The sequence below is a fragment of the Equus caballus genome, chromosome 22 (assembly GCF_041296265.1).
Source record: "Equus caballus isolate H_3958 breed thoroughbred chromosome 22, TB-T2T, whole genome shotgun sequence".
Classification (NCBI taxonomy): Eukaryota; Metazoa; Chordata; class Mammalia; order Perissodactyla; family Equidae; genus Equus; species Equus caballus.
Window position 1 is genome coordinate 28185519 of NC_091705.1, and position 27409 is coordinate 28212927.

Consider the following 27409-nt stretch of genomic DNA (forward strand, 5'->3'; position numbering starts at 1 on the left):
GCTTTCGCCTCAGACGCCGTTCTTCAGCCTCCACAGCGCCTCCTCGCGCTGGCGTCGCCGTCCTCACCAAGATTGTCCCTTCCCTCTCACCCTACCGCGCGCCTGGCGGAAGTTGCCGTCACTTCCGTCACGCGTGGAGCGCTTGCGCCGAGGCGGCGGCCGCTCTTTCCCTCGAGCGGCTGCGCGGCCGCCGATTGGCTACGAAGGCCCGTCGGCGGGGGACGCGCGGCACTGCCTTGCTCCTCCCTCCTGGGCGCCTGGTCTCGGCCGAGCAAACAGACCGGGGCGGGTGGGTCAAGTGACGGCAGTTGCAGCGCGCCGCCGAGCCCGACCGCTGAGCCTGTCGCTGCCGCCGCCCTCCGCGCCGTGACCCGCGACCCCAGACCCCGACTCCCTTTGGCTCGGCCCGCGCGCCCCAGGCCCGGCCCGGGCGGCGCGACGGGAGGATGAGCGGCGGGCGGCGGAAAGAGGAGCCGCCTCAGCCGCAGCTGGCCAACGGGGCCCTCAAAGTCTCTGTCTGGAGCAAGGTGCTGCGGAGCGACGCGGCCTGGGAGGACAAGGTGCGGTGGGACCTGGCGAGGGCGCAGGTTCGAGGAGCCGGCTGGGACTCGGGGACGGATGGGCAGGCCCCAGCCTGCTTCTGCCCCCGTCCGGGCGCGGCCCAGTGTTTGGGGTGGTGGGGCGGGTGGCCCTAGGGGCTAGGGCGAATGTGGCGGGCCCGGCTCCCGGGCTGGGGGCTCACCGCGGAGTGGCCCAAGGGGGAAGCCGCCTGGGTCACGCGGGAAGCAGCGAGGAGGGCGCGGAGGAGTTGTCACCTGCGGGCAGGGCGTGTGCCCGAACGGCGAGAGTGAGCTGAATTCGATTCGACTCCGCCTTTTACTCCTGATAGGATCTCGAGTAAGTGGTTTATTTTTCCCGAGTTAACTACTTAACGCAGTTGGGAGCGCGATCTGTAACGGTAAGGGACAGCTACTGAATACTTCCTAGATGTCAGGTGCTCTCCACGCATTGTCTCGCCTAATGCTCAGAACACCTCTGAAGTGGGGTGCCGTGGTGCCTTAAAGCATTTCGCTCGCTGCTGGTCTACAAATGCACTAAAGGCGAGCTGCCAGTGCTTTATTGTTGGATGAGAAAGACAATACTTTAAATAACAGGGGAGACTGAGACCACCTTGCAGGGGTGAGTGTGTGTGAGGGAGAGAGGAAGAAACCACCAAACGTGTGACGTGTGGTTGGGGCTTCAGGATTTCCTTACCGGTCACACGCATTCAGATCTGAGTGCAGGCACTGTCTAACTGCTGCATCGTCTGGAAGGGACCATCACAAACAGCTTGATTCTGATTAGCCTGAAAAGAATGTTATATTTGCTATCTTTCCGTTGTTTTTGGGGCCTGGTGAAGTAGGTTTTCCTTCCTGGAGTTCCAGTAAGGGGAGGAATGGGTGGCACTTCCTGAAAGTGCCTTTGTCCTGCCCCCAGCCCTGCCCTGGCCCTGCCCAGCTCTTGTAAAACCTTTCTGATCTGCTGTGTCATTTCTTTCCTTCTGCTATAAGGACTGGTTTCTGCAATCTAGGGCAGGTGAGAAACCTGAGTCTTCCTATCCTCATATGAAATTTAGATAAGCTGGTACCTTCCTCTAGCAGTTTTGTTTCTAATTCTTTCTCTCCTTTGTGGCTTACTCAAAATCCAGTGTGCTGGAAGATGGTGCTGAGTAAGTTAGCAGTCAGCCCTTTTGCCTGTAGATAGTCTGTCTAGATCTCTCCAGGTCAGATAAGAGTTATCATTGGCCAGTAGCACAATTACTGTCACAGCCATTTCATCACAAGCCATTTCATTTTTGCAACTTCTAAAAAAGGGTAAATGATTTTTCTAAAATTTTAGAGCACAGGCCCTGAAAGACATCACTTAAGATAACTAAATATATTGTCTTTTACCACATTTTAGTGTAAGAAGAGGTGGAGATGCAAGAACCACATACCATTGCTTTTGGGGGAAAATTTGCTGGAAGATGTGTTTAGCAGAAAGTTTTTCTGTTCCTCACCTATTAGAAAAGGCTCTTCTGGGGCCGGCCCGTGGCCAAGTGGTTAAGTTCGTGAGCTCCACTTCGGCGGCCCAGGGTTTTGCTGGTTCAGATCCTGGGTGCGGACATGGCACTGCTCATCAGGCCATGCTGAAGCGTCATCCCACATGCCACAACCAGAGGCACTCACAACTAGAATATACAACTGTGTACCAGGGGGCTTTGGGGAGAAGAAGAAGAAAACAAAAAAGAGTGTTGGCAACAGATGTCAGCTCAGGTGCCAGTCTTTAAAATAAATAAATAAATAAAAGGCTCTCCTGTGGCACCCACTCTGGATAATGCATGCATGCTCTCTCCTTTCTACAGGATGAATTTTTAGATGTGATCTACTGGTTCCGACAGATCATTGCTGTGGTCCTAGGTGTCATTTGGGGAGTGTTACCATTACGAGGTTTCTTGGGAATAGCAGGGTAAGTCTTAGGTAGCTGCATTTTCATGGTATCATTTCTTTTCAAATAGAGATTTTGTTTTCCTTTTATGGAACGGCATTGCTATTTTGGAGGGGTTTTTTTTTTTAATAACTGTGTGTGTGTATGTGTAATGACTAAAGCAAAAAGCGGCCCCGTGATGGCACTCCTGGGTCTGGTGCAGCACTCCTCAGTTCAACAAGCCCAGGAGCATCTTAGGTCAAGATGTTACCTTCCTGAAGGCTGAGCCAGTCCATTTATTCATGGGTCCAAAGTCACCTCATACAACAGGGTACCACATTGCCTGTTGGTGGCAGGCACTCTAGTTCTCGCGTGACCTTTGTTTGTACCTATGGAAGTTTGTAAAGTAGAGGAGCTTTCCTGTACTTGATACCTACTCCCCTGTGCCTAGCATCATGCTGGAGATGCTAAATCTTGGCTTCAGCAGAAGTTGTTTCGGGCCTCTATGTTTTAAAGTCAGTGAAGGGGCCAGCCCCGTGACCAAGTGGTTAAGTTCAAGTGCTCTGCTTCCGGGGCCCAGGGTTTTGCTGGTTCGGATCCTGGGTGCGGACCTACCACTGCTCATCAAGCCATGCTGAGGCAGCGTCCCATGTGGTAGGACTAAAAGGACCTACAACTACAAAACAACTATGTACTGGGGGCTTTGGGGAAAAGAAGGAAAAAAAGAAAGATTGGCAACAGACGTCAGCTCAGAGCCAATCTTTAAAAACAAACAGAAAAAAGAAGTTGCTCAATAAATGCTTGCTTCTGTTCTTTAATAAATAAATAAATAGATATATAAAATAAAGGTAGTGAAAAAGTAGGACTTTGGGCCCTCCATCTTTTACGGTGCTCCTGTGGCCAGTGGCAGCACAGTTGACACCAGCCCCTGGTTGTGGCTCAGGTTAAAGAGCCACTGAGGGTTTGACCCGGTGGCCGAATGGTTAAGTTCGCGCGCTCTGCTTTGGTGGCCTGGGATTTCACCGGTTCAGATCCTGGGCACAGACATGGCACCGCTCATCAGGCCATGCTGAGGTGGTGTCCCACATATCACAACCAGAAGGACCACAACTACAATATACAACTATGTATTGGGGCTTTGGGGAGGAGAAGAAGAAAAGGAAAAAAAAAAAAAGATTGGCAACAGATGTTAGCTCAGATGCCAATCTTTAAAAAAAAGCTACATGGGGCCAGCCCAGTGGCATAGCAGTTAAGTGCGCACATTCCGCTTCGGTGGCCTGGGGTTCACTGGTGCAGATCCTGGGTGCGGGCATGGCACCGCTTGGCAAGCCATGCTGTGGCAGGTGTCCCACATATAAAATAGAGGAGGATGGGCACGGATGTGAGCCCAGGGCCAGTCTTCCTCAGCAAAAAGAAGAGGATTGGCAGCAGATGTTAGCTCAGGGCTAATCTTCCTAAAAAAAAAAAAACACCACTGAAAGTGAGTCCACACGCCCACCAGATTGAATTAAAAGGATGTTTGGCAGTTGTCTTCAGACAGGAATTATGGGCAAGCTGTGGTGGAAATGGATAGGCAGGCCCTTGACCTTTTCTCTTTTCCCACACGAATACAAACTGTCGCCCTTACGCATGGAAAATCACATTGATTGATCACTTCTCTTATTATTCCTTTACTCTAGGGTAGAAAGGGTAAAATAGCAAACTCATTTGAGTTGCCTGTTTTCTCAGAAGATAACCCAAAAGGGGTGTACCCCTCCTAAGTAAAAAGGTTTTTGATTTGTGATACTGAGCAAAGCATTTGTACAAGGAAACCAGTAAGAGTTGATGCATTGCCTGACTTTGACAGGGTGGACACTTGATGAGGACTGATTGAGATTGAGACACAGGACCTGGGATTCATAGAGGTCTTCCCAGGTTGCAGGTGGTAGATAGATACATTTTTAGAATGTTGGTCACCCCGCATGAGCTTTCCATGAGAGAAAAGGCAGACAAGAAGAAACTGCCAGAGAAAGGGGGAAGGCAATCTAAAGGCAAGAAGGAGTTTCTCACCTTCCCAAGGCCACTTATGTAGAAGAGGACAGCACTAGTTCAGAGCTCCTGCGCCTCTGTTGTCTTGCAGGATTCCTCGGGGATCTGTGTGAAGTCGTCCAATCTGGGAATAGTAGAGCAAGGACTAGAGAGCTAGTCTAGTGCCCTTCCCACTGTGGCAGAGAGTGAGGCTGCCCAAGCGGAACTTCCTTTTTAAAGAAAGCTTTATAGAAAGGTCTGGATTCAAGTTTCAGCTCTGCTGCTTTCTTTTTTTTTTTTAAAGATTTTATTTTTTCCTTTTTCTCCCCAATCCCCCCAGTACATAGTTGTATACTTTAGTTGTGGGTCCTTCTAGTTGTGTCATGTGGGACACCACCTCACTGTGGCCTGATGAGTGGTGCCATGTCCGCGCCCAGGATCTGAACCAGCAAAACCCTGGGCCGCCGAAGCTGAGCGTGTGAACATAACCACTCAGCCACAGGGCCAGCCCGTCTCCCACTTTCAAGCTATATAATTTTGGCTCACCCCTCTGAGACTCAGTTTCCTCATCATTAAAATGGGGACAATCAAAATGCCTTCCTCATAAGATTGATGTATGAATTAAATGAGATAATGCAAGTGAATTGCTAAATGTAGTGCTTTAATACATCATAGGCACTCCATAAATGGTTGACTGCAATGATTATGTGATTAGCTTTATGAAGAGTGCTAAACATGGCTGTTGAGAAAATGGGAAATGAGGTGTTTGGGAGTGAACTCACCTTGGAGTGGCTCTCCCACAGGCCATAGTGCCACTTTCCCAGGACTGCCTGTTTCCTGGGGTTCAGACCCTCACTGTCCTCTCTCACTCCAGACGAATCCCTTCTCTCCTTGGTTGGCACCTTCTCCTCTGCTCTTAGAAAGGGCCCAAGGACTGATTTTTTTCACATATATCTCCTGTCCTCCGTCTGTCTGACCCAGCTGCCTGGGCTTAGGCAGGACCCTCCTGGTGCTCAGTTCTGGTGACCCTCCTCTTCCCCACTTCTCTTAACTGCCCTCTGTCTCGACCACACTAGGCTTCTTTTCATTTCTGGTGTGGCCACCAGTTGGGGCCTATTAAGGTAAAACCATTTTCTCAGGTCTTATTATTTACAGTTTGCCTGAGAACTGAGTGATGGTTCTGCGCTGTCTGCTGAGGTTTTGCATTATTAGAGAGGGGCACTGTCTGTCCTTCCAGCCTCTCTCTCTCTCATAGAGCTTGGCACATGATTAATAGGTACTCAGTAAGTGCTTGTTAAAATTTTTTTTACACTGAAATGAATTCCCATTGACCCTTGAAACAGGGCCATAGATCACTGTAGTCAGGCAGCCTTCCAGCCCTGAAGTCAGAGTTATTTGTTAGACATTCATTATTTTGTTAAAATTCTGACTGGAGTTTTTAGGATAGAATTTTTAAAAACCCATTTGAGAGTCAGTTTTTTTAATATTGTTTTCTAACCCCCAACCCAGCATGTTCCTTTCCTTGGCTACACATTTGCTGTGTAGTTCTCTCCCTTGTTTGTAATATAGAAATTAGGCCCACCCTTAAAGCTCAGTTTGAGCCCTTCCAGTCCTTTCCTGACCCCTTTCCCTGACCACCAAACATTTAAATGCCTTTGTTTCTGTGACTTCACTTTCTGCTTACTGTGTAACCCTTGGAAAGCAGGGCCTGTGCCAGCCCTTTCCTCTTCCTGTCGTCCCTTATCTTCTCTTTCCCTTATTTTTCATCTCTCATCTTACTAAGCATCCACTTTTACAGCTGGAGACTCCCGGTGAATCTCATCATTCTCCAGCAGAGCCCCGAGTGACATTTCTAAGGCCCATTAGTAGTCTCTGTCTAGAGCCACTAACTCAGCCTGTCCAAAATCAACTCCTGTCAGGGAGGTGGCCAGACTGGCTGGGTCCCAAGATTTCTGGCAGAAGATAAGGATGTGGCCACAACATGGCCAAGCCAAGGACTGTATTTTGTGTGAAAGCCAAGAAAAACCTTCTGTTCTTCCTGACTGCCTGCTTCTGTTACTGGAACCATTGTACTCCCTGGCCCTTAGGCTTGAAACCTTTGGGACCTCTTGACTCCCCATTCTGCCATTTTCCCAGTCCCTGTCCTCAAACTTTATTAGCATGCATGTCCTGAAACATGGTATAGATCTAAACCAGTCTGCCAGTTCCTGTTCCTTCCACCCATGAGAAAGCGGGTACTCTCACTGCTTACAAACTGGAATTCCTGAAACATGCACACCCTGCCTCATCCCCACCTTGCTCAGACAGCCTCATGGTCTACTCCGGACCCTTTGTATACTGATTTACACTCCTCAGAATCATCGTGCTGCCCTGCCCTACACCAGCCCACACTTTATCCATTAGGAGGAAACCATTCTCTTTGCATTTTTTCACCTTAGCCTTCAGAAGAGACGTGGCCACGACATACAGTCCCCCATTAGATGAGTTGCTGTACCTGGAAAGATCATAAAGTCTTGATCGCATTATGAAAATGATTTTTACATGATGATTGTACAGTAGAGCATGGTGATGTTACCGCTCACTACATTCAAATTCCTGCATCCATTAAATAATACATTATGGGGGTCAGAGACCTTCCTGGAGGTGCTCACAAACCTCTGGTTTCAATTCCACCTTCACTGCTGATGTTAGCCCCCAGTAGAGTCATGGGCCACATAACGACGGACCGCATGTACAATGGTGGTCCCATAAGATTAGTACCATATGGCTTAGGTGTGCAGTAACCTGAACCATCTAGGTTTGTGTAAGTACACTCTGATGTTTGCACAACAATGAAATCACCTAACAACGCATTTCTCAGAATGCATCCCCTTTGTTAAATGACACACGACTAGATGGTGAGCTGAGGGCAGGAAGTGTCTTGTTCGCCTCTGCATCAAGTGCGGTAGCAAGTAGTGGACATCTGGAAATTGTCTCCCATTGGGAATTATGCAGGGGCTGTTTTGGCATGCCCTTGCTTGCTCAACTAGGCCATGAAGCAGCAGCTTAATATGTGTTTGTCCTGTGGCCAGCCCCCAACCCAGCTGGAGCTACCTGGAGGCCCATGTTGGTACTGGTCCTTTTTTATTTAATTTTGTTGCTTTGGCTAAAGAGTTTCTTCTTTAAGTCTCTAGCTCAGCCAAGTGGGCAGCGCCATTGAGGGCCTAGGTGTTTTCATGTATTACTTCACTTGCCCCCATAATACAAACAGTTAACTGCAACATTGAATGTCCTGACAGGTGGACTGTGGTGGAGGACGTTCTGAGTCTCCTGAGCTTACGGTTTGTATTTGGTGCTTGTCCTTTCTCACTCCAGATTCTGCCTGATCAATGCAGGAGTCCTGTACCTGTACTTCAGCAACTACCTACAGATAGATGAGGAAGAGTATGGTGGCACGTGGGAGCTCACAAAAGAAGGGTTTATGACATCTTTTGCCTTGTTCATGGTATGTGTAGCTGATAACTTTACAGCAAGTACTATCATTTCATGAGGTGTCACTCAGGGGGAGCCTAGTGATTGAGTTACACTGTGTGATTGGGGGACCATTTTTCAAAAGGCTGCTAAGGCTGGAGGGCATGTCCTCTCAAGTCATGTTGTCCCAAAAGACGTGGTGTGGTACACGGTATAGTCCCCCTATGGTATACCGATTTAGGGCCCGTCTTCAGCTTCTACATCTGATTCTCACCTCTGGCTGCATATTAGAAACAACTGGGAAACATTTAAAAATATATTCATAGCACTTTATTCATAATAGCCAAAAAGTGCAAACAACCATCACCTGATGGATGTATAAATAAAAAATTGTATATCCATGCTGTAGAATTTTTTTTTTTTTTTTTTTTGAGGAAGATTAGCCCTGAGCTAACTGCTGCCAATCCTCTTCTTTTTTCTGAGGAAGACTGGCCCTGAGCTAACATCCATGCCCATCTTCCTTTACTTTATATGTGGGATGCCTACCACAGCATGGCGTGCCAAGCGGGGCCATGTCCACACCTGGGATCCGAACTGGTGAACCCTGGCCCGCTGAAGCGGAACATGTGCACTTAACCCCTGCACCACCAGGCCGGCCCCCATGCAGTAGAATATTGTTTGGCCAAAAATATTATTTGGTTACTGATAGGTGCTACAGCATGGGTGAACCTTGAAAACATGCTAAGTGAAAGAATCCAGACACAAAAGATCACATATTGTATGAGTCGATTTATGTAAAGTGTCCAGAATGGGCAAATTCATACTGACAAAAGATTAGAGGTTGCCAGTGGCTGGAAGGGGAGAGGAAATGGGAAAAAACTGATAATGGGAACAGATTTTGAGGGTGATTTAAATGTCCAGAATCAGTTAGTGGTAATGTTTGCACAACTCTGTGAATATACTAAAAACCTGTGAATTGTATACTCTAAAAGGTTGAACTTTATAGAATATTAATTATATTTCAGTGTGTGGTTTGTTTTTTTAAATAAATCAAACTCTCTGGAAGGTGATGCCTGGGCATCTCTATATATTTTTAAAGGTCCCAGGAGATTGCAGTGGACAGCCAGTTTTGAGAACCTCTGCTTTATTTGCTATGGAGCTGACAGGGTGTGATGGTGGTTTTGTTTTCACCTTGGTGGTTAATCCTAAAACCTCCCAGCAGTACAGTCTGCTTTAGCTGTGTTGGTCATGGCTATAACTCCACTCCTGGTGCTTGGCCAGGGGAGAGGATTGTCACAGGTCCCTTTGAGAGCACAGGTGAATGTCCTGGGCTCTGTTAGCGATAGCTTCAGTGAAATTTAGGACCCCCACCCCCCAATTATGCATTGGGTAGCCCCTAGGAAGCCCAGTGTACACAGATTCTTATCTGACATTTTTGTTTTGTGGAATAGAGGCCTATGTCGACCCTGGTGGCCTATGAACATTGCTTGTCTCCTCTCTAGGTCATCTGGATCATCTTTTACACTGCCATCCACTATGACTGATGGTGTACAGGCCCCACCTGCTCCCTGTCCAGTCCAAAGGACCCTCTTACTTACAGCACAGAAACATGATTGTAGGGGCACGCCAGCTGCATGGAACCTGGAAGACCCATGTTTCCTGGACTGAGAATCAGTGTGTTGGGTGTCAGTGTTTTCTGCAAGGATTGTGACCTGAAACTTTTTAAAAAACCATCATCTTTTGGGGAAACATTTCTGATTATTCATCACCAACCATTTCTTCTTGGATACCATCATGAAACACCTGTTTGCTGATTGGAGCTGTCGTTTAATTTGATGCACCTCTGGATCCGGATGAAACATTAAATTGTCTTCCTCACTTCCGTCAGGTGTACAGTTTTTAAACTATCAGTGGCATTTCAAGTCTTCTGAAAACAGTATGGCAATATGTGTGTGGTCCAAAGCACAGTACAAGCAGCATCTAATAACAGTTTCCTTTGTAGAATGTTTTCAGATACTTGAATAAATCAAATCTTTAATTGACAGCCTGCTGATGATACCTGCTAAAGCCTCTCCCACCTCACCTCGAGCCTCAGGACCCCGTAGAGGCGGTGCCTTCCCATCCCTCTTCTTCCCCTCCTTGCTCCCTTAGCAGCTCCAGCCAGGCCGCTTCCCCTTTATGGGCCGCAGGGAAATCAAGGGCTGGAGTTGGTTTAGGCTGTGGCCTTGCTTTGTGAGAGAGGGCTTACCACCTTCTCATGCCCTGATGCCCCTGCCCCGCACCAAGAGCTGTGACTGACCTCGCTGCAATGTGCTGGGGTCAGGAGGTGTCATTTTGCATTTGGCCACAAGATGGCAAGGCCATTGTAGGCAGAAAAACTTGGCCAGGTTCAGATGGTAAGCCACAAAATGAAATAGAGATCTGAGAGCAAGGACTGTCCAGAGAAGGGGCTTGACAGGGACATTTGAGGACCTGGACTATCAGAGGTCCTTCTCTTTGGGAGTCAGGTGGCGACTGGAGAACCCAGGTTCTGCCGCTGTGGTAAGCCGTCCATCCCCTCTGCTTTCCTGTCCTTTCCAGGCCAGTCCCACATTCTGAGGTAGGGTAGTATTCTGAATGAGATTTGTACATTTTCTGTAAATGATTTTTTTTCTCCTTGATGCTAGTGGTTGTTTCTGCCTTGTGGGTGGAGCTGGTTAGCAGTGGGGGTGTAGACTGGGACTCAACAGGTAGGGGAGGAAGATGGTTCTGGAAATCCGAAACTTGGGAACTGACTGCCTCAGACCCCAGAGGGAGCTTCAGTCTCTTTGGAGTCCTGGCCCTGTTCTCAACTAGTGTAGATTTGAACTGGAGTTTGCAGGCAGGGTCATGGCACTGGGAGGAAGTTAAGTGACTTAGGGCTGAGAGAGGAAGGAGCAGAGGATGCAGGTGGGACCCTGGATGTGCCTCTGTGTCCCAGCCCTCCCTTCAGTGTACAGACTTGCCTCTGGGGTGCTCAGGCTGAGTTAGTTAGGGTTCTAGGTGCTACAGCCTTGGGTCCCCTTTTGGCCTCTGCTTTGGGCCTTGGCATCGTCCAAGGAGATGTCATCGGTCAGGCTGATGTAGGAGCTGAGGGCCTCCCGGAGCCCCTCACTGAGGACAGATGCCTCCCCTGTGGCAGATGCTTCAGAGAACAGGAGGGAGCTGTGGAGAGGGGAAAAGAGCTGGATCAAGGAGCCTCTTCCTTCCTCACTCACCACACAGTTCACTTTTCTCAAAACCTTTCTTCAAGTCACTCCTGCTGAAAGACGGTGGCTTCGTGTTCCCTATCAGATCAAATCCCAGCTTGACTTCTCCACTCACTGGTGCTCTCTCTTTGCTACCCCATCTTCTCTGACCTTCCTTCCCTCCTGGCCATCTTGGCATACAGGCATGCTCTATGTCCATGCCCACTTTTTCCTCCCTGCCAGTCCTCCCTACAGACCTGCTGAGCCTGGGCTGGCCTCTGCAAGCTCAGTCAGTCAGTGCTCACTTCCCCCATTGTGTCTCTGAAGGTGACAAGCTCATTCTGGGTTGTGGGTTCCCAGGGGCAAGTCGTTCTATAACTCTTTTTTCTTCCACCTTTGTGTTCCAGGGGTCCCCTCACTCACCTGTCCAGTTCTTTCCAGTTGAGTGGCGTTGTCTGTACAGTCACAGGTAGGGGTATGGCCTTGCCAGGGAGTGGGCCAGCCCTCCGCAGGGCACAGGGCTCCTTGAGGAGGCAGCAGATGTCATCCGCCAGCTCTGAGGAAGAGACCTAGACCCTTGACATGGCTGACTCCAGCCCTGCTTTCCTCCCCAACAACCCCCACCCTCACCCTGACAGCTTCCCACACTTGGCAGGTGGGGGCATGGTCAAAAAAGTGTGACAGGGCACGATCCCCAAGCTGTTGGTCTCCTAGAAGCCGAGATGCAGTCAAATGTCATTCTGGGCTAGGTTTTGGGAGACTTAATTTACTGTTTGATTTGGGGTAAGTTGATGGACTGCTTCAAGCCCCGGGTTCTGGCTAAGAAAGTGCCGTAGGAAGAAGAAAGCTAAGGGACACTTAATCTCCATGTGTACCATCAGTATCCATTGCATGGAACACCTCTCCAGAAAACCCCTCATCAGTTTTCCCAGGGGTAGCCTTTCCTCTTCTGCCCCTTTGACACTGTGCCCTAGTGACTACATCCTCTAGTGCCTGTTACAGGACAGGCATTAGAAAATGCTAACAATCAAGTGAATTCCACAACAGCAACAGCTGTGGGCCCAGTTCCTATGGAGAGAACTGTGCCTGCCACTGGGGACTCTGACTCAGAACCACAGTGGTGGGCAAGGTACTGGCGTGCACTCACACGGGAGGTCTGTGGCTCTGTCAGAGCATAGGATGAAGACAGGGCCGCCAGCCTGTGTTTCTTGGCACCGGGACAGGCATGAAGATAGGGGAGGCCCCTTTTCTGTCTGGATATTCTTCAGCAGGGAAAGTGCCTAAAGGCATACTGTCTGCCCCCTAGACCCCACATCCCAGTCTACTCTCACGGAGGCAGGGAAAGGCCATACCAGAGTAATGGTCCACCAGGGCCTGGAGTGAGGGGAAGGTGAGGCGTGGTGAGATGTACAGCCAGCCGTTGTCAAGACGGTGGATCCTGTAGTGTCTGATCCGGTCCCAGGATGAAGGGCGGCTGAGGCGGACTGACAGGGTGTAACAGCCTGAGGAAAGGGTCCAAGGTGAGACTTGAGGCCCCGCTGGGACCCAGCCCCACCCAGGTTGGGAAAAGGAAGAGATGAGGTGACCTCAGAGAATGGCCACAGGGCCCAGACAGAAGGGAAGTGGACAGAGGAAGGACAAAGACTTGCTCGCTTTGTCATAAATGACAATATATTCATAATAGGGCTCTTGTGAGGATGAAATGAGATCAGACACAGAGCCCTCAGTGCAGGGCCTGGCACAGTTTAAGTGAACATTAAGTGTTGGCTGTTGTTATAAAGACTCAAGTAGGCAGAAGTGTTAGAATGTGAAAATGTGTCAGTAGATGTCAGCAAGGACGTGGAGAAAGGAACTTTCTTACCCCGCTGGCGGAAAGATAAATTAGTACAAGCCACTTTGGAAACAGTTGGCATTAACTAGTCGAGTTGAACATGCACATACCTCACAACCCAGCAGAGTTCCATCCCAGCATGTTACCTTAGAAAGGCACGAACAAGAATATTCACAGCTGCATTGTTTGGAAAAGCCCAAAATTGCAAGCAGCCCATATACACTCGCTAAGATGGAGGATTATAGAATGTAACACCATATAGCAGCAAAAGTTAATAACCACTACACATCTAAGCATAGATAAACCTTAAAGATAATGAGCAGAAGCAGTAAGTCACGGAAGCACACAGTCAGTATGATTCTATTTAAATAAAAGTCACTGGCAGTGAAGACTATCTTGCATAGGGACACCTGTATGGCAAAGCTATGAAGAAAATAACAATGATTAACAGGGAGGCATGCAAGGGGCTTCAAAGGGATTGTCATTGTACAATTTCTTCAGCTGGTAGGTGGGCACATGGATGTTGGTTTTATTATTAGTCCTTAACCCTTACATATGTATTATATACACTGATGTATGCGACAGAATTTTTCCAGTTTTGCTTTTTCAGTTTTTAAAATCAGTTCTATGGAGGTATAATTTACATATAATAAAATGCACATGTTTAAAGTATACAGTTTGATGGGTTCAACAAAAATTTTAATTTTTTTAAAAAAAGAATTGGCTAGAAGAGGAAAACACATGATTGAAAAATGAAGAGAGGAAAAAAAGACTAAAATCATTATAATCCACAGGCCTCCAGTAGTGCTCAGCAGATGAGGATGCATATGAAAGCACTTTATAACTGTAAAGTGGGATTCATTGCTTAAGTCAACACTTCATCAAAGCCAAGTGGGAAGAGGGCACTTAGTGAAATAATACTAATAATGTATTATTACTATCATCTAGTGATCTAAAGCTATCTGTAGCTTCCATTTATTGAGTACTCACTACGTGCTTTGTATGGATTATCTCATCTAATTCTCACAACCGCTCTGTGAGGTAGCTACCATTTCCCTACCACCGATGAGAGAACTATAGCACAGAACCTGGAAGAAGAGGCAGTGACCCCCACCAAACTCACCCTGTAGAATGCCAACAAAAGGCAGGAGTGAATTTCCCAAAGTTTGGTGACAGGGTCACTGCCTCTTCCAGGTTCTCTGTGCCATACTTTTCTCGTCTGTGGTAGGGAAATTGTACTTATCTCATACAGTAGTTATGAGAATTAGATGAGATAATCCATATAAAGCACATAGTAGAGTGAATTTCCCAAACCACAGGCACTGCTCAGTTTTAGGAAGCATTTACTTTGAAGAAGTGGTCTAAACCCTCCAATTCAAAAGCAGTTTTTCAAACTGGATTTAAAGAAGATAAACACACTCAGACTATTAAAACACAGGCTAAACCTAAAAAGAAACAGATGTATCATGCAAACATCAATCATGGGAAAGCTGGAGTGGTCATATTAATATCAGACAAAGTGGAATTTAAGAGATAAGAGGGACATATCAAGAAGACATCAACATCCTGAATTTGTATGCACCCAATTACAGAGCTTCAAAATACGTAAAGCAAAACTGACAGAATTAACAGAAGAGATGGACATCTATAATTATAATTGGAGATTTCAACACTCCTCCCTCAGTATTTGAGAGAAAATCAATATGGATATAGAAGATTCAAACAATACAATCAATCAATTTGACTTAATTAACAAGGAACACCGTGCTCAGCAACAAGACACGTTTTCCGTCAAGTGCACATAGAATATTCAAGACAGAGCACAGACTGGTCCATAAAAACTAACTTAAAAGGATTGAGATTATTAAAGGTATGTTCTCTGACCACACAGAATTAAATGAGAAATTAATAACAAAAAACAATCTGGAAAATCCCCCAATACCTGGCAATAACCCAGCGACTGAAGGAGAAATCACAAGCAAAATTAGAAAATATATTTAACTAAATAATAAAAACACAAATATTTGTAAGCTCAGCTAAATCAGTACTTAAAGGTACATGTTGTAGCTTCAAATGCTTACAGTCGAAGAAAAGATAAAATAATCTACCTCGAAGTAGAAAAAGAATAAATTTAGGCAGAAGGAAGGAAATAAAGCAAAAATAAATGAAATAGAAAACAGAGTAAAATCAATTAAACCAAATGCTGATTCTTTGAAAAGACTGATAAAATTGATAAACTCCAAACTAGAATGATGAAGAAAGAAAAGAACGCACAAACTACAAATATCAGGAGCGAAGAGGAAACATCACTATAGCTCCTACCACATTAAAAGGACAAGAAGGGCATATTACGAACTTCATTATTTTTTTTTAAAGATTTTATTTTTCCTTTTTCTCCCAAAGCCCCCTGGCACATAGTTGTGTATTTTTAGTTGTGGGTCCTTCTAGTTGTGGCATGTGGGATGCCGCCTCAGCACGGCTTGATGAGCACCGCCATGTCCACGCCCAGGATCCGAACCAGCGAAACCCTGGGCCGCCGAAGCAGAGCACGCGAACTTAACCGCTTGGCCACAGGGCCGGCCCCTGAATTTTAATTTCTAAAATTGGGAACAAAGCAAGAATGTTCTCACCAATTCACTCAGTGTACTAGAGGTCCCAGCCAGGGCAGTAAGTCAAGAAAAACAGACAAAAGCTATATGGATTGAAATGTAAGTACTTAAACTGTGTTTATAGACAATGTGATCACATACGTAGAAATCCTAAGGAAGCTACAGAAAAGCTACTACAACTAATAAGTGAATTTAATAAATGTGGAGCAGGGTCCCTGCTGCTTTTTCCTTGTTCTCTACCTGACTCTGGAGGCCCCTTGACCTCTGCACCTTTAAGAAGAGTCTCTTCTGGAGCTGTGCTGTGACCCTGAAAAGGCTCTGTGGTTGGGAAAGGGCTAAATATCTGAAAATAGGCCCCAGAGCCCAACCAAACCAGCTGACCAAGTCCCCACATCCTCTGCATGGTTCTCCAGCCACCCTACCCTGGCCACTGTCACCACAGTTACCAGAACCAGGAAGGGTAGCTACACTGAGGACTGGGCTCATAGGCGCAGGGATAAGCAAGCTCTATCAACCCCACGGTGGGGACAGGTCACCTACCAAGGCCTGTGACTGGCCTATGTGCCTGGTATCCTGCTTTTCCTTCTCACTGCATGCTCCAGCCAGTCCCAAACACCTACCGCTCCCTCCCAGTTCCAGGACATCTCCCTTTAAACTCAGACTCTCTGAGCTCAAATCCCACATAGAGTCCTGTACTGTAACACCCCTGCTGCCCCCTGCTCACTAGCTGTGTCTCTAAGGCACATTATTTGACCTCTCAGATCTGCTTCTTCACCTGCAAAGGGGGAAAGTAATTGTCCCAGTCTCTACAGATCACCACGAGGATTCAGATGGTGAAGCAGGTAAAGCATTTAGCAGTGTGTGGAGTGTAACAAGCACCCAATAACCTTTATCAGGCCTCTGGCCCTTTGCTCACGCTGTTCCTTTTATATGGAACACTCTTCCATCTGATAACCCCCAGCCTTCCTTTTAAACTCAGTTCTGCTCAAATAACAAGTCCCTGGAACACCTTCCCTGTCTGGGAGCACCCCCGCCCTAGGTTTGCCCAGGCATGAGTGCTTTTGCGGCACCAAGCATCCTACTCTGCCACCGTCTGTCCCTCAACCCGACCTCTCACCCCTTCTGCCATACACACAGCCAACCACGAGCCTCCCAAGGGATGGTTCCGACTTATCCTCCCACCATCTTCCCATCTCCGAAAACAGCAGTGCTATTCATCCATTACTAAGCTCCTAACTCCGGAGTCATCCCTGACTCTTCCCTTCTCTCACACCTCACGTCCCACCCGACAGAAAGCTCTACTGGCTACGTTCAGAACATACCCGAATCCGACCACTTCTCACCCTGACGGAGCCTGCAACAACTTCCCATGTGGCTTCCCACGTGGCTTCCCACTTCCGCCTTACTGTACCCTGCCAAGTCCTCTCTTCACAGCAGTCACAGGATCAGGCCAGGCCACGCTCCCACTCAGAACCCTCCCTGTCACACCTGAAATAAATCCTCACCCTGGAAAGGCCCCACATGGCCCACAAGGACCTTGGGTCTGCTCCGGGCACATCTGCCTCCTGCTGAGGACACATCTACCGGGAGGCCTTTGCACACGCACACGCGTCCCATGACTCTGTTCCTCTTAGGCTCATGTGCTGCTTCTTTGCAGCGCTTACCACCACCGGACACTTTATTAGTCATTTGTTCACTGTCCACCTTGCCAACTAGATTGTGGGCAGGGATTTTACTTTTTACACTGTTGAGTCTCTGGCACTTAAAACAGTGGCTGGCACAGAGTCGCCACGCAATAGCTATTTGTTGAATGAATGAATGAATCTCTGTGATAAACGCTGGACAGAGCTGTGATTACAGGCAGTTCTGAGGAGTCCCTGTCACCCTTTGCACTCCTACCGCTGTCTGTGGACACAGATGGTGTTGGGTGGCAGTCTACCCCACCTCGGCACTTCATCCTCTCCCCGCCCCTCAGTGTACACACAGGCACTCATTCCCTCACTCATTCATTCGGTAAACATCTGAGCACTTCGTACGTGCTGCCACTGCACCAGGCCCAGGCACAGGTAATCTGATCTTCATACCCTGGGGACAGAAGTGCTGTCCCTCTGGCACATCGCACAGCCGGAATTTTCCTTTATGGTCTTCATTTCAAGTATTTAGTTCCCATGCTCTTAGACCACATACCCTGATTTTAAGAAATAAGTTTATTGCAGCTACAGAAGAGGTCTTTTCAAGATGCTATGGGACTTGAGAGCAAAGAGTGACAAACAGCCTGGGGAAACGATATTGAAAAGGGTCGTGAAGGATGAGTGTGAGCTTGTGCAGTGGAGGAACGGAGGACACGGCCTTCCCGGCTGAGAGAGGATTGTGTGAAAGGATGCCACAGTGGAAAGAACAAGGTGTGTTCATGCACTGAGTGTTCTGGTGGGCAGTGGGCCGGAAGGCAGGACGTGGCAAGGAATGGTGGGAGCCGTGGCTGGGTGCAGGGACTGGAGGGAGACCCACTGGGAAAAAGGCAAAGAGGGTACAAGGTCCTGGGTTCCGGGAAGCTCTACCAGGTTTAGCCAATGTCACATCCTGGCCTGCAGGGACCTCTGGAGTCAGGCCCCATGTTTTCCCAGGTGTTCTGAGGATGATGCCAAGAGGAAGGGTGGGGTCCACAGTAGTGTGAAGGATCAGATTAGGAGCTGTGTGTGTGTGGGGGGGTGGACCTAGCAGGACCCTCCTGAACTTCCTCTGCGGAGCTCTCGGAGAAGCTGCGAGCCTCGGGGATGCTGTGCCTTGGAGCCTCCACTGTCTGAAGCCTGAGGACAGGAAGCAAGACTTAGCAGGCCTGACTTGGAGGAGATGCTCAGGAAGTGTCTCCCCACTGACAGAACGGACATGGGCGAGCCCCTCAGTGGCAGGAAGCATGTCTTGCTCATCAGTCTCCCTTACGGTGCCCAACACAGAACAGACACACAACAGGACAGCAGGAAGGTGAAGAAGAGGCGATGTTGTTGGGGCCTGGCCCTGCCACTGACCTCTGGAGCAGTCCTGCGACCTCCACAAAATCTTCAGTGCCCCTTCACAGACCAAGGTATGTGACCTGACTTGAGCCCTGCCATGGCTGCCCCAAGGCCTAGAACACAACCAGGTATGCCAGAGGGACTCTGGGGAAGATGGGGGAGCCTTCCCGTCCCCACTCTAGCTCTGAGCAGAGTTTCTTGGGAGCTCATAGGCCCCAGACCTTCTTCCTTAGTCCATACACAGGCTCAAAATCTCTGCAGAATTTCCTTCTCAGAGCTGTCTGGACCTTGGGCCAAAGAAAAGCTGATCCTGATAGCACTCCCTCGGTCAACAGTTAATTACCGTTATATATGACAAATTCATCATATAAATGGAAAAAACATCATCTCTTATGACTGAATTCTGGCTTCCCTAGATTGGAACTGTGTTTTCAAACTTAAAGAACATAACAACCATCTGGAGAACTTGTGAAGGAAGATTTCTGACCTCTACTCCCAACAGCCCGATTCAGTAGGTCTGCAGTGGGGCCCACAGTCTGCACTGTCAGAAGTTCCCCTGACAGTTCCTCTGTACTCAGGTCTCAGAACCACCGTTCTATGACGTCCCTCGGGCCCCTGGAGCTGCGGTGTCAAAGCTTTTTTGACCACAAACCACAGTATGAAATTTTACACTGTGCCCAGGGCAAACAAAATTATCTAAAACAAAAGTCTGATGAAGCCATGTTTCCCCAACCCGCAATGATGTACCCTGATGTCTCCTGCTGTATTTCACTCACTCACTGGTCCAGAGACTCCTGGACCTTAGCTGCACATCAGAATCCCCTGGGGGGCTTTGACAGCTTCCCGGGTCCAGGCCACACCCCTGACCAATTAAATCAGAAACTCCGGGGGTGGGGTGCAGGCATCAGTAATCTGTAAAGCTCTCCTAGATGACTCCAACATGCAGCCAAGGGCTGGATCACCGCTTTGTCAAGTGTGGCCCCCAGGCTAGCAGCAGCAGCACCTGCAAATGCGCTGGAGAGGCACAGCCTCAGGCCCTGCCCCAGACCTGCCAAATCAGCAATGCCAGCGGGGTGTGGGCCCAGCTCTGTTTTAACAAGCCCTCCAGCTGATTCTGATGCCCACCCAGGTTTGAGACCCACAGGTCTATAACTACCAAACTAAACTGATTTCTCAGCTCACAAATGGGTCATGACCGGCAGCTTGACACTGTCCTAAAGGAAGGCCCAGACGAGAGATTAGAAATTAGTACCAAGGAAGTCATTGCCTTTCCTGCAGAATTGGCAAGTCTCTTCCTTTTTTGATAATGAGAGCTGGATTCTGATGGGAAGCTATGGGGAACCTCAGAGTCAAATCTAACCTTGATCCCAGTCTATGTGGGTCCTTATCTGTTTTCTCTTTTATTTCTCAGTCGGTTCCTCTTGTACATGTACCTTCTTGAGAAAGGGGCAGAGTGGCAGTAAGTGCTGGTCACTATGCTCTTGCAGCTGAAACCAGGCCAGAGGGGGTGGGGGTGGGGCAGCTGAGCACGGAGCACTTCCTGTGGCTTCTCAGGCTCCTGAGGCCCGGTCTGCAGCACCCCTGCCCCTATCAGCATCACCGCTGCGGTTTCCTGTTCGCAGCTGCGGTGCTCGGGCCAGCCCCCCACCCCAGCCAGCCTATGGGTATGTGTGAGGGTGGATGCTGATGCTGCCTGGAAAACAGCTGGAGGGGCTGGGGGAGACATCAAGCCAGGGAGCTCCGAAAGGAAGGGGAGGAGAGGCAAAGATGCGTTGGAGGGGGTCCAGAGGGAGACTGAGTAGAGTGTAAAGGACCCTGACCACCCATCACAGTCGGTTCCAGTTAGGGCAAGCACAGGAGGCCGGACCTCACTCCTGAGTATCTCCTCCCATTGGGTTCTGAAGTGAGACGAACCTCAGCTGGGTTTGAATCCCAGCTCCGTACTTATTAGCTGTATCTCCCCAGCAAATCGTTTCTCTGCTCTAAGCCTCAGTTTCCTCATCTGTAAAATGGGGACAATGGAAGTGCAATCCCCACAGGGCTCTTTGAAGGCACTTAAAGGACCTAACATAAACATAGGCGCTGCCACTCGGTCTACGTCCCTCTCTGCCCCTACAGTGAGGGACTCAGGGCGGCAGCTCAGAGGGAGGCAGGGGCATCAGAGATAGCCTTTATCAACTTCCTGTTTTGTTTGCACCCGGGGTAGGAGAAGTCCCATATGAACCTGCAATGTGACACCTCCCTCCCCCTCTCCAGGCCTCTGTTTCCCCATCTGTACAGTGGAGAGAGGGAGATCATGAGGTGACTTCTAACAGATTTTCTGGCTCTGACTCACTGGTGACCCAAAGCACAGAGACCTTGTCAACCTGTCAACGTCTTGCCAAGAGATGAGGATTATACTGAGTCTTGGGGAAGGAGAATTAGTACTGGTCAGGGCAGGGAAATCCTGTGACTGTACTCTATTGCAAGTACCAGTTGCCAAAGTGTTGGCTGAGCCTGGATCCCTACTATGGGCCATTCACACCCACTTCTAGAAACGCAGGTTGCTTCGTTGCTGATGGACTCTCATGGCAGCAGCATGGCGCTCAGTCAGACAGGCTGCCCAACTCCAGGCCAGGCATTCCAACCCTTTGCAGTTGGCCTCCTACCTCCACTCCCAAGTCACATCATACTTGGCTCTTAGCATTCAAGGGACGAGCCCAGGACGGGGCTGAGCTTACCCACCTCTCCTGGTCTGGCTCTCCCGGATGAGGAAGGCCCCTCCAGGGTTTCCAGGCAGCAGCAGCAGTTCCTCAGCTTTCTCCCGGCTCAGGCCCTCATACAGCCACCTGGGGGAGAAGCAGAGAGAGGCACAGAGGTCAGCCTGGGGGTGGGTGGGACGAGACTCTACTGGAACCCCTGCTCCTCTCTGGGCCTCAGAGCTGTACCATGAAGAGCTGGCCTCGGGGCCTCCGAGGGCCTCCCAGATTTGTCCTGGTCCTGGCTCCAGGGGCCTCAGACGACAACCTCATGAGGTGACCTCCGGCCTTCTGTGCCTGGTGACTTCATTCCCAAGTGGCCAGGGGCAGGCTGGGTGATCCCAGACTCTCCTATCACTTCCCTGTTGCCCCAGCACCCCTATGCTATCCACTCACCTTTCTAAGCCTTCACCTTTCTAAGAACAGCCCATTTTCCTTTTTTTTAGATTTTAGTAAATATTTTGTTTGAACATAAGTTTAACTTTGTAGCCAAAAGGTATGCAGGTGAGCATTTATTATCACTGAAATCTAACTCCCACTGACGCTTATTTGTGGGTAGAAAGATTGGAACTAGAATGTTCAAGACATTCTAAAATTTTGGAAAAAACCATGCAGCCGATAGCTTACCATCCAGGCCTTCCAAAGCACAGATGGTACACAACCTACTCCTCGGGGCCTCTTTCCATGCTGGGATCGTTGGTTACTCTGATCCCACATTTTCCTTCCTCTTTTCACTTAATCCCTCACCTGTGTGTGTCCACGAAGGACTTAACCACAATGGAAAGTTCCGGCAGTTTTGCAGGAATTTTTTTTTTGGAAGATTAGCTCTGAGCTAACATCTGCTGCCAATCCTCCTCTTTGTGCTGAGGAAGACTGGCCCTGAGCTAACATCCATGCCCATCTTCCTCTACTTTATATGTGGGACGCCTACCACAGCATGGCTTGCCAAGTGGTGCCATGTCCACACCCGGGATCCGAACAGCCGAACCCCGGGCCACCAAAGTGGAATGTGCGCACTTAACTGCTGTGCCACCAGGCCGGCCCCTGGAATTTTTTTTATTATTAGTCCATCAGCCTCTGGTGTGCCCAGAGTCATGCCCTGGGGCCCAAGGCAAAGCCTACAGAAGCCAATTCGATGGAAATTGCTGCCTCTGTCATTTTGTGAAATTCCACAAAGTCAGAGTCAAGGTTGAGCTGACTCCAAGTAAATAAATCAGAGAAGCTGCAACTCTCTTGGTGCCAGCAATAAACTTAGCCTAGTTTTGGAGTAAGTACAACAAGTCATTCACAGGACTTACGCAAACTGAGGATGGAAATGAAGGAGTGGCAAGGGAAGGGGACCCTTGGAGGTAGTCAGTGTTTCCTTGGCTTAAACTCACTGCCACCCTGTGGATGGAAAACCTCTGGCCAGCAGGAAACACAGGGCTGCAGACACACTCCATGTGAGCCTGTTCTACGGGGTGCCCCCACATCTCTGGGTCCCAGTGCTACTTTCAGCAGAGCCAGACGTGCCATGAGCCTCAGAAAAGGAAGGCCATCGAGGGCCGGAGCCGTGCTTTCTCTCAGAACTGAGGAGAGGCTGTCACAGCACACACAGTGATGCCCTCCTGACTCCCTGTGACTCAGGTAGATCCCACCAAAAGGCAGGTCACTTCCTTTCTCTCTCCTGACACAGAAGTTGCTCTGGAGTCCGTTTCTTTCGCAGCTCACTCTTGGTGAGAGACCCTGCATCCAGCGTCCAGTCCTCCAGCAGAGGCACCTCTTGGAAGGGCAAGCCCAAGGAGGCTCCCCTCGCTGTGGGCGCTGCCCCTCCATTTTCTTGCCTCAGGACACGCTGCTCCCCTCTCCTGAAAGTCCCTGTCAGCGTTCTCCACCACCAGATTCCGGGGCACCCTCCGAGCCCAGACCACCACTGCTGACTGAGGCCTTCCTGGGCCCACCCCTCCAGGCTCTGAGAGGGTGAACCGTCTGCTCCTCTTGAGCGCAGGGCCTGGGACTGGGCCTGGGCCTGATTCTTCCTCCATCCCCAGCCTTGCTCAGCACAGCACTGGCCATAAAGCACTACATTTGTGGAAAGAGGAAGCAGGAAGCTCCCCTAAGGCAGGGCCTGGGGTGTGAACTCACCCATGGGAGATCTTGGCCACATGGATGCTGGGGATGCTGTACTCTCTGCCTGAGACCTCTGACAGCACCGTCCACCAGTCTCCATTCCTGGAGAGAGAAAGGAGAGGGGACCTCTCTCAGAAGGGCCAAGGTTCTGGGAACTGCTCATTCAGGATTCACAAGGACCCTGTAGGCTGGATCCTGTGGCTACCTGTCCCACCTGAGTTTCCCAGGTTTCCTTGTACCAGCCAGTCCAGGCGCCACCTCCTGATGGCAGATGGCATGATTCAGGGGCCCCTGCAAGGCCCTGCCCACCCACTGCTTCTCCCTGCAGGTGTGTCAAGCAATCCCACCATTAGGGCCCCGTGGGAGCTCGCATCAAAGGCCATGCTCTTTTCTCCTGGAGGGAGGGCCCCCTTATCCCATTGTGCACTTTCAGGTTTCCAGGGGAGGCAGCAGAGAACCCCACCCAGTGCCCGGGAAGGACTTACTCAGAGATGATGGTCAGTGGCTCCCCCAGTCTCAGCGACAGCTCTGCCTGCTCACCTACCGGGAAACTGCCCAGGGCCACAGCTGTGGCCCTACTCCTGTCTGGATAGAGAGACAGAGACGCTCACCCTCTCAGCCAGCCCTCCTTCAGATGGGAGGTTTGGTGGAGCCTGGGCTCCCACCGGCAACTTTCCCATGTCTGCTGAGATCCCAAGAGGGCAGCTCCGCAATCTGAAGCTTTTTCAAAACAGCAGGGCTCTGCATAGCCCTAGGGGGGCCCAGACATCTCTTGGGGTCACCTCAGGGAAAAGGCTGGTGTGGCAAGAGGAGTGGGACTCCTGGCTACAATCCCCTTTTATATACAGACCCTCACAGATTTTGATAAAGGGATTCTGCTTAAAACCTACAGCTCCAAGCAGGTATCAGCACGATCCCTGAGCTCAGCTTCTGGAAGGTGCTGATGAGATGGGCACTGGATGGATCAGCTTTGAGGGCTGGGGCTTAGGGGTGGGCATGGGAGGAGGGTTCCTGGAGGGCCCCGTGAAATCACAGATGTGGATGAGCTCTGTAACTCTAGAGTGCTGTGCACGTGGGCAGAGTGGCTCTCCTGTGGCCTTTGTCCAGAGCGGCGGTGTAAGTCTGTGCTGCCCCAACAAGAGGGGCAGCCCCGGTGCCCACTGTGCCTGGCCTGGCCCAGAGCAGGTGCCCAGCAGGTGCATATGGCTCAGTCCAGTGTCCTGGTCACACACCTGCCATCTCTCACTGAACAACTGCATGCCTCCTCTTGGCCCTCACGAGCGCCTGAGGTAGTCATGTCTAGTCAGCCTCATTGCACAGCGAGGTAACCGAGGTTCGGCAGGGCCCTCCTCTGGGAGCAAAAGCACAGCTCCTATGCCACACCACCCTGGTCTCCCTCCTCCCATAGGGCACTGTTGGGACAGGTGACCATTGTGGCTGATCACAGGCCCAGGGCGAGGGCACTGGGCTAGACAGCAGCAGCACACTCTGCAAGGGCCCAGAGTCCCGGGGAGGCTGAAGTTCAGAAAGGGAGTCACAGTGCCAGAGGACCCGCCGCCATCCCCACTCCCCCACACCACCACACTAAGACTGGTCCTGAGGACACTGTGGCCATGAGGCCCAATTTCGAGGCTGGAGAGCAGCGGCCAGCAGCTCCCTCAGCACAGGATGCTTATCCCCTCACCCACCTCAGGGAGCAGCCTGCCCAGTCTAAGTAGACCTCCTGATGCCCGTCCGGGCCTTCCTGTCCTGAAAAACCTGCCCTCCATGGGCTGGTGAGAACCACTTCACCTGCACCCCCGTGTTCCTCCCTTCCTCCCTTTTTATCCTACTTCAGTAGGTGTCTCTGTAACAAAGGGGAAGGAGAGAGACTTGTGAGCATTTCGATGCATCAAGCTATGAAAAGCAGTCAAGGTCAACAAGAAAGGTTTATCTGTCTCCTAGATGCTCCTGAAGGGGCCAAGGCCTGAGAGGGCTCTGCAAGGCCCTCTAGACAGGGTTGGGGACCCAGGAGGTGGCGGGGGGGCGGGGGGAAGAGATGGACAGACAAGGACCCAGGGGATGGATGGAACAGAACCAGAGCTGGACACTGTGTCGGCTAAGGGCCTCTGCTCTAGGCAGACACGTGAAGAACAAGACTGATTCTGGAAATGGACTGGTTCCTACACGTCCTCCTAGACACATGCAGAGAACTCTGTGGTGGCCCCAGACTGCAGCCCAGGGGTCTCTCCTTCTCTGAGCCGTTGGCAGCACAGGGCCTGGCCATCCACAGTACAGGGAAATGCCTGATGCCCAAACAAACGAGGCAAGCAAGTCTTGTGGAGGGCGTCCTCCGACAAGGTGGAACCAGGTGGCCTGGAGGCGCCCCTTCCCCTCCTGGAAGCCCCGGCCTTGCACCCCAGGAGCCACTGAGCTTCTTGTGCTGTCCCTCCAATTGGCCATCTCCACCTGGCCGACTCACCTTCCTCCTTCACTCCCTGGGTGCAACGTCCCGCCCAAGGGGAGCCTTCCCCGACAAGCCGCTCTGCACACCCTCCCGGGCAGAATCCCTTAAATCACACTGGCCAAAGTCTAACACGATTGTAATTGATTGTTGGTTTAGTGCCTGTCTCTGGTACTTGACTGTCCCTGAGGGCAGGGACTGTGCCTGTACTGTCCACTGCTGTGTCCCCTGGTCCTGGCACAGGCCTGGCATATGGTAGAGCCTCTGTAGATTTTGGATGGATGCAAGGTTGGTGGACAAACACATGGCTTATGGAAGGAGTTGCCCCGAATCCATGTTCCCACTGGGACCAAGGGTAGACCTACTGAGAGAGGCCCATTTTTTCCCTGGAGACACGGGCAGAGGGATGAAGGCAGTCCCCCTCACGTCCCACAGGGAGGGAGGGCTCCCAGAACACCTGCTGGCAGAACTGGGGGGGGGGATCGTCCCCCTCAGCACCCTGGGCATGACTCAGAGCAGCCTCAGGCTGCTGCCTGTGGCTAGATTTAGAGGAAACAAGGTAGAGGTCTGTGTGGTTTCCAGGTCTCTTCCTGTGGCACCTGCCAGGCCCCAGGCTCTTGGTGGGATTGAGTGGCTAAAAAGAGGCAGCTGCCTCCCCAACAGCAGTCCTGCAGGGCCCAGGGCACCGAGGCCTGGGGACTTGGGGGGAGGCTGGTATTAGGGAGATGAGAATACTGAGGGATGGGAAGGAAGCCCCAGCCACTGTAGGGGAGTTTTCAGATTGGGGACAGCTGTGTCCAAACACAGACATCCAGAAATTTGGCTCTGCGGTCTCCTAGTTCTGTTTAAGTGTGCGTCCACGTCCTTCCTCCTAAACGTGCTGCTCGGTTTAAAGTGCTCTCCTTATCTGTGGTGGTTAATTTCATGTCAGCATGGCTGCCCACAGCACCCAGATATTTGGTCAAACACCACTCTAGATGTTGCTGTAAAGATATTTTTTAGATGAGATTAACATTTACATCAATAGACTTTGAAGAAATGTTACTCTCCATAATGTGGGTGGGCCTCATCCCGGCAGTCGAAGACCTTAAGAGAAAAAGACGGGTCCTTCGAGAAAGAGGGAATTCTGCCTCCAGACTCAGGACGGACCCATCAGCTGTTCCCCGGGTCTCCAGCCTGCGGGCCTGCCCTGCAGATTTCAGACTTGCCGGCCTACAATTGCGTGAGCCCGTTTCTTAAATCTCTCTCTCTTTCTCTGTCTACGCACACACACCCCCACACCCCTCTATTGGTTCTGGTTCCCTGGAGAACCCTGACAAATATATTATCAAAACCCCAACTCAGGATGCGCTTTGAGAAAGGATTTGTGGACTGTTTGGGAGAACAAGAAACAAATTGGGAGCTGTAGTTTTGACATCAAAATATTAGAATTTCTATGATGTTTTGATGGTCCAGTTGTCCTAAAAACTGGCATTTTTAGTCAGGATAACCTCAGAGAGTCATGGTTATAGGCTCAGCATATGCATTGTAGGTGCTAATTTTTTCCAATTACCAAAGCCC

General features: G+C 50.2%; 2 protein-coding genes and 1 long non-coding RNA gene across 9 annotated transcripts in view; 1 reads left to right on the top strand and 2 right to left on the bottom strand.

Moving 5' to 3' along the window:
• The window catches only part of LOC102149307 (uncharacterized), a 30749-nt gene extending 30610 nt beyond the window's left edge, over nucleotides 1-139 (bottom strand). For 4 of the 5 annotated variants that reach the window (XR_011430987.1, XR_011430989.1, XR_011430988.1 and 1 more), the window contains exon 1: nucleotides 1-118. This is a non-coding gene — a long non-coding RNA (uncharacterized lncRNA). The other variant, XR_001379468.3, reaches the window with a different exon arrangement.
• On the top strand, nucleotides 105-9946 carry RAB5IF (RAB5 interacting factor). Its single transcript, XM_001917083.5, has 4 exons — nucleotides 105-560; nucleotides 2384-2487; nucleotides 7807-7936; nucleotides 9405-9946. The coding sequence occupies exons 1-4, from the start codon at nucleotides 447-449 to the stop codon at nucleotides 9444-9446; spliced, it is 390 nt and encodes a 129-aa protein (XP_001917118.1). The 5' UTR covers nucleotides 105-446; the 3' UTR covers nucleotides 9447-9946.
• The window catches only part of SLA2 (Src like adaptor 2), a 24024-nt gene continuing 4832 nt past the window's right edge, over nucleotides 8218-27409 (bottom strand). Inside the window, exons 3-8 of one of the 3 annotated variants that reach the window (XM_001499435.6) lie at nucleotides 23892-23991; nucleotides 23422-23508; nucleotides 21284-21387; nucleotides 12461-12610; nucleotides 11532-11664; nucleotides 8218-11085 (exon numbers count right to left, since the gene is read on the bottom strand). In XM_001499435.6, coding sequence (XP_001499485.1) covers nucleotides 10920-11085; nucleotides 11532-11664; nucleotides 12461-12610; nucleotides 21284-21387; nucleotides 23422-23508; nucleotides 23892-23991 — 740 coding nt within the window. In that variant the 3' untranslated portion in view covers nucleotides 8218-10919. Of the gene's footprint in view, nucleotides 11086-11531; nucleotides 11665-12460; nucleotides 12611-17642; nucleotides 18356-21283; nucleotides 21388-23421; nucleotides 23509-23891; nucleotides 23992-27409 lie in introns of those variants that run through there. The other 2 variants (XM_070247684.1, XM_070247683.1) reach the window with 2 other exon arrangements.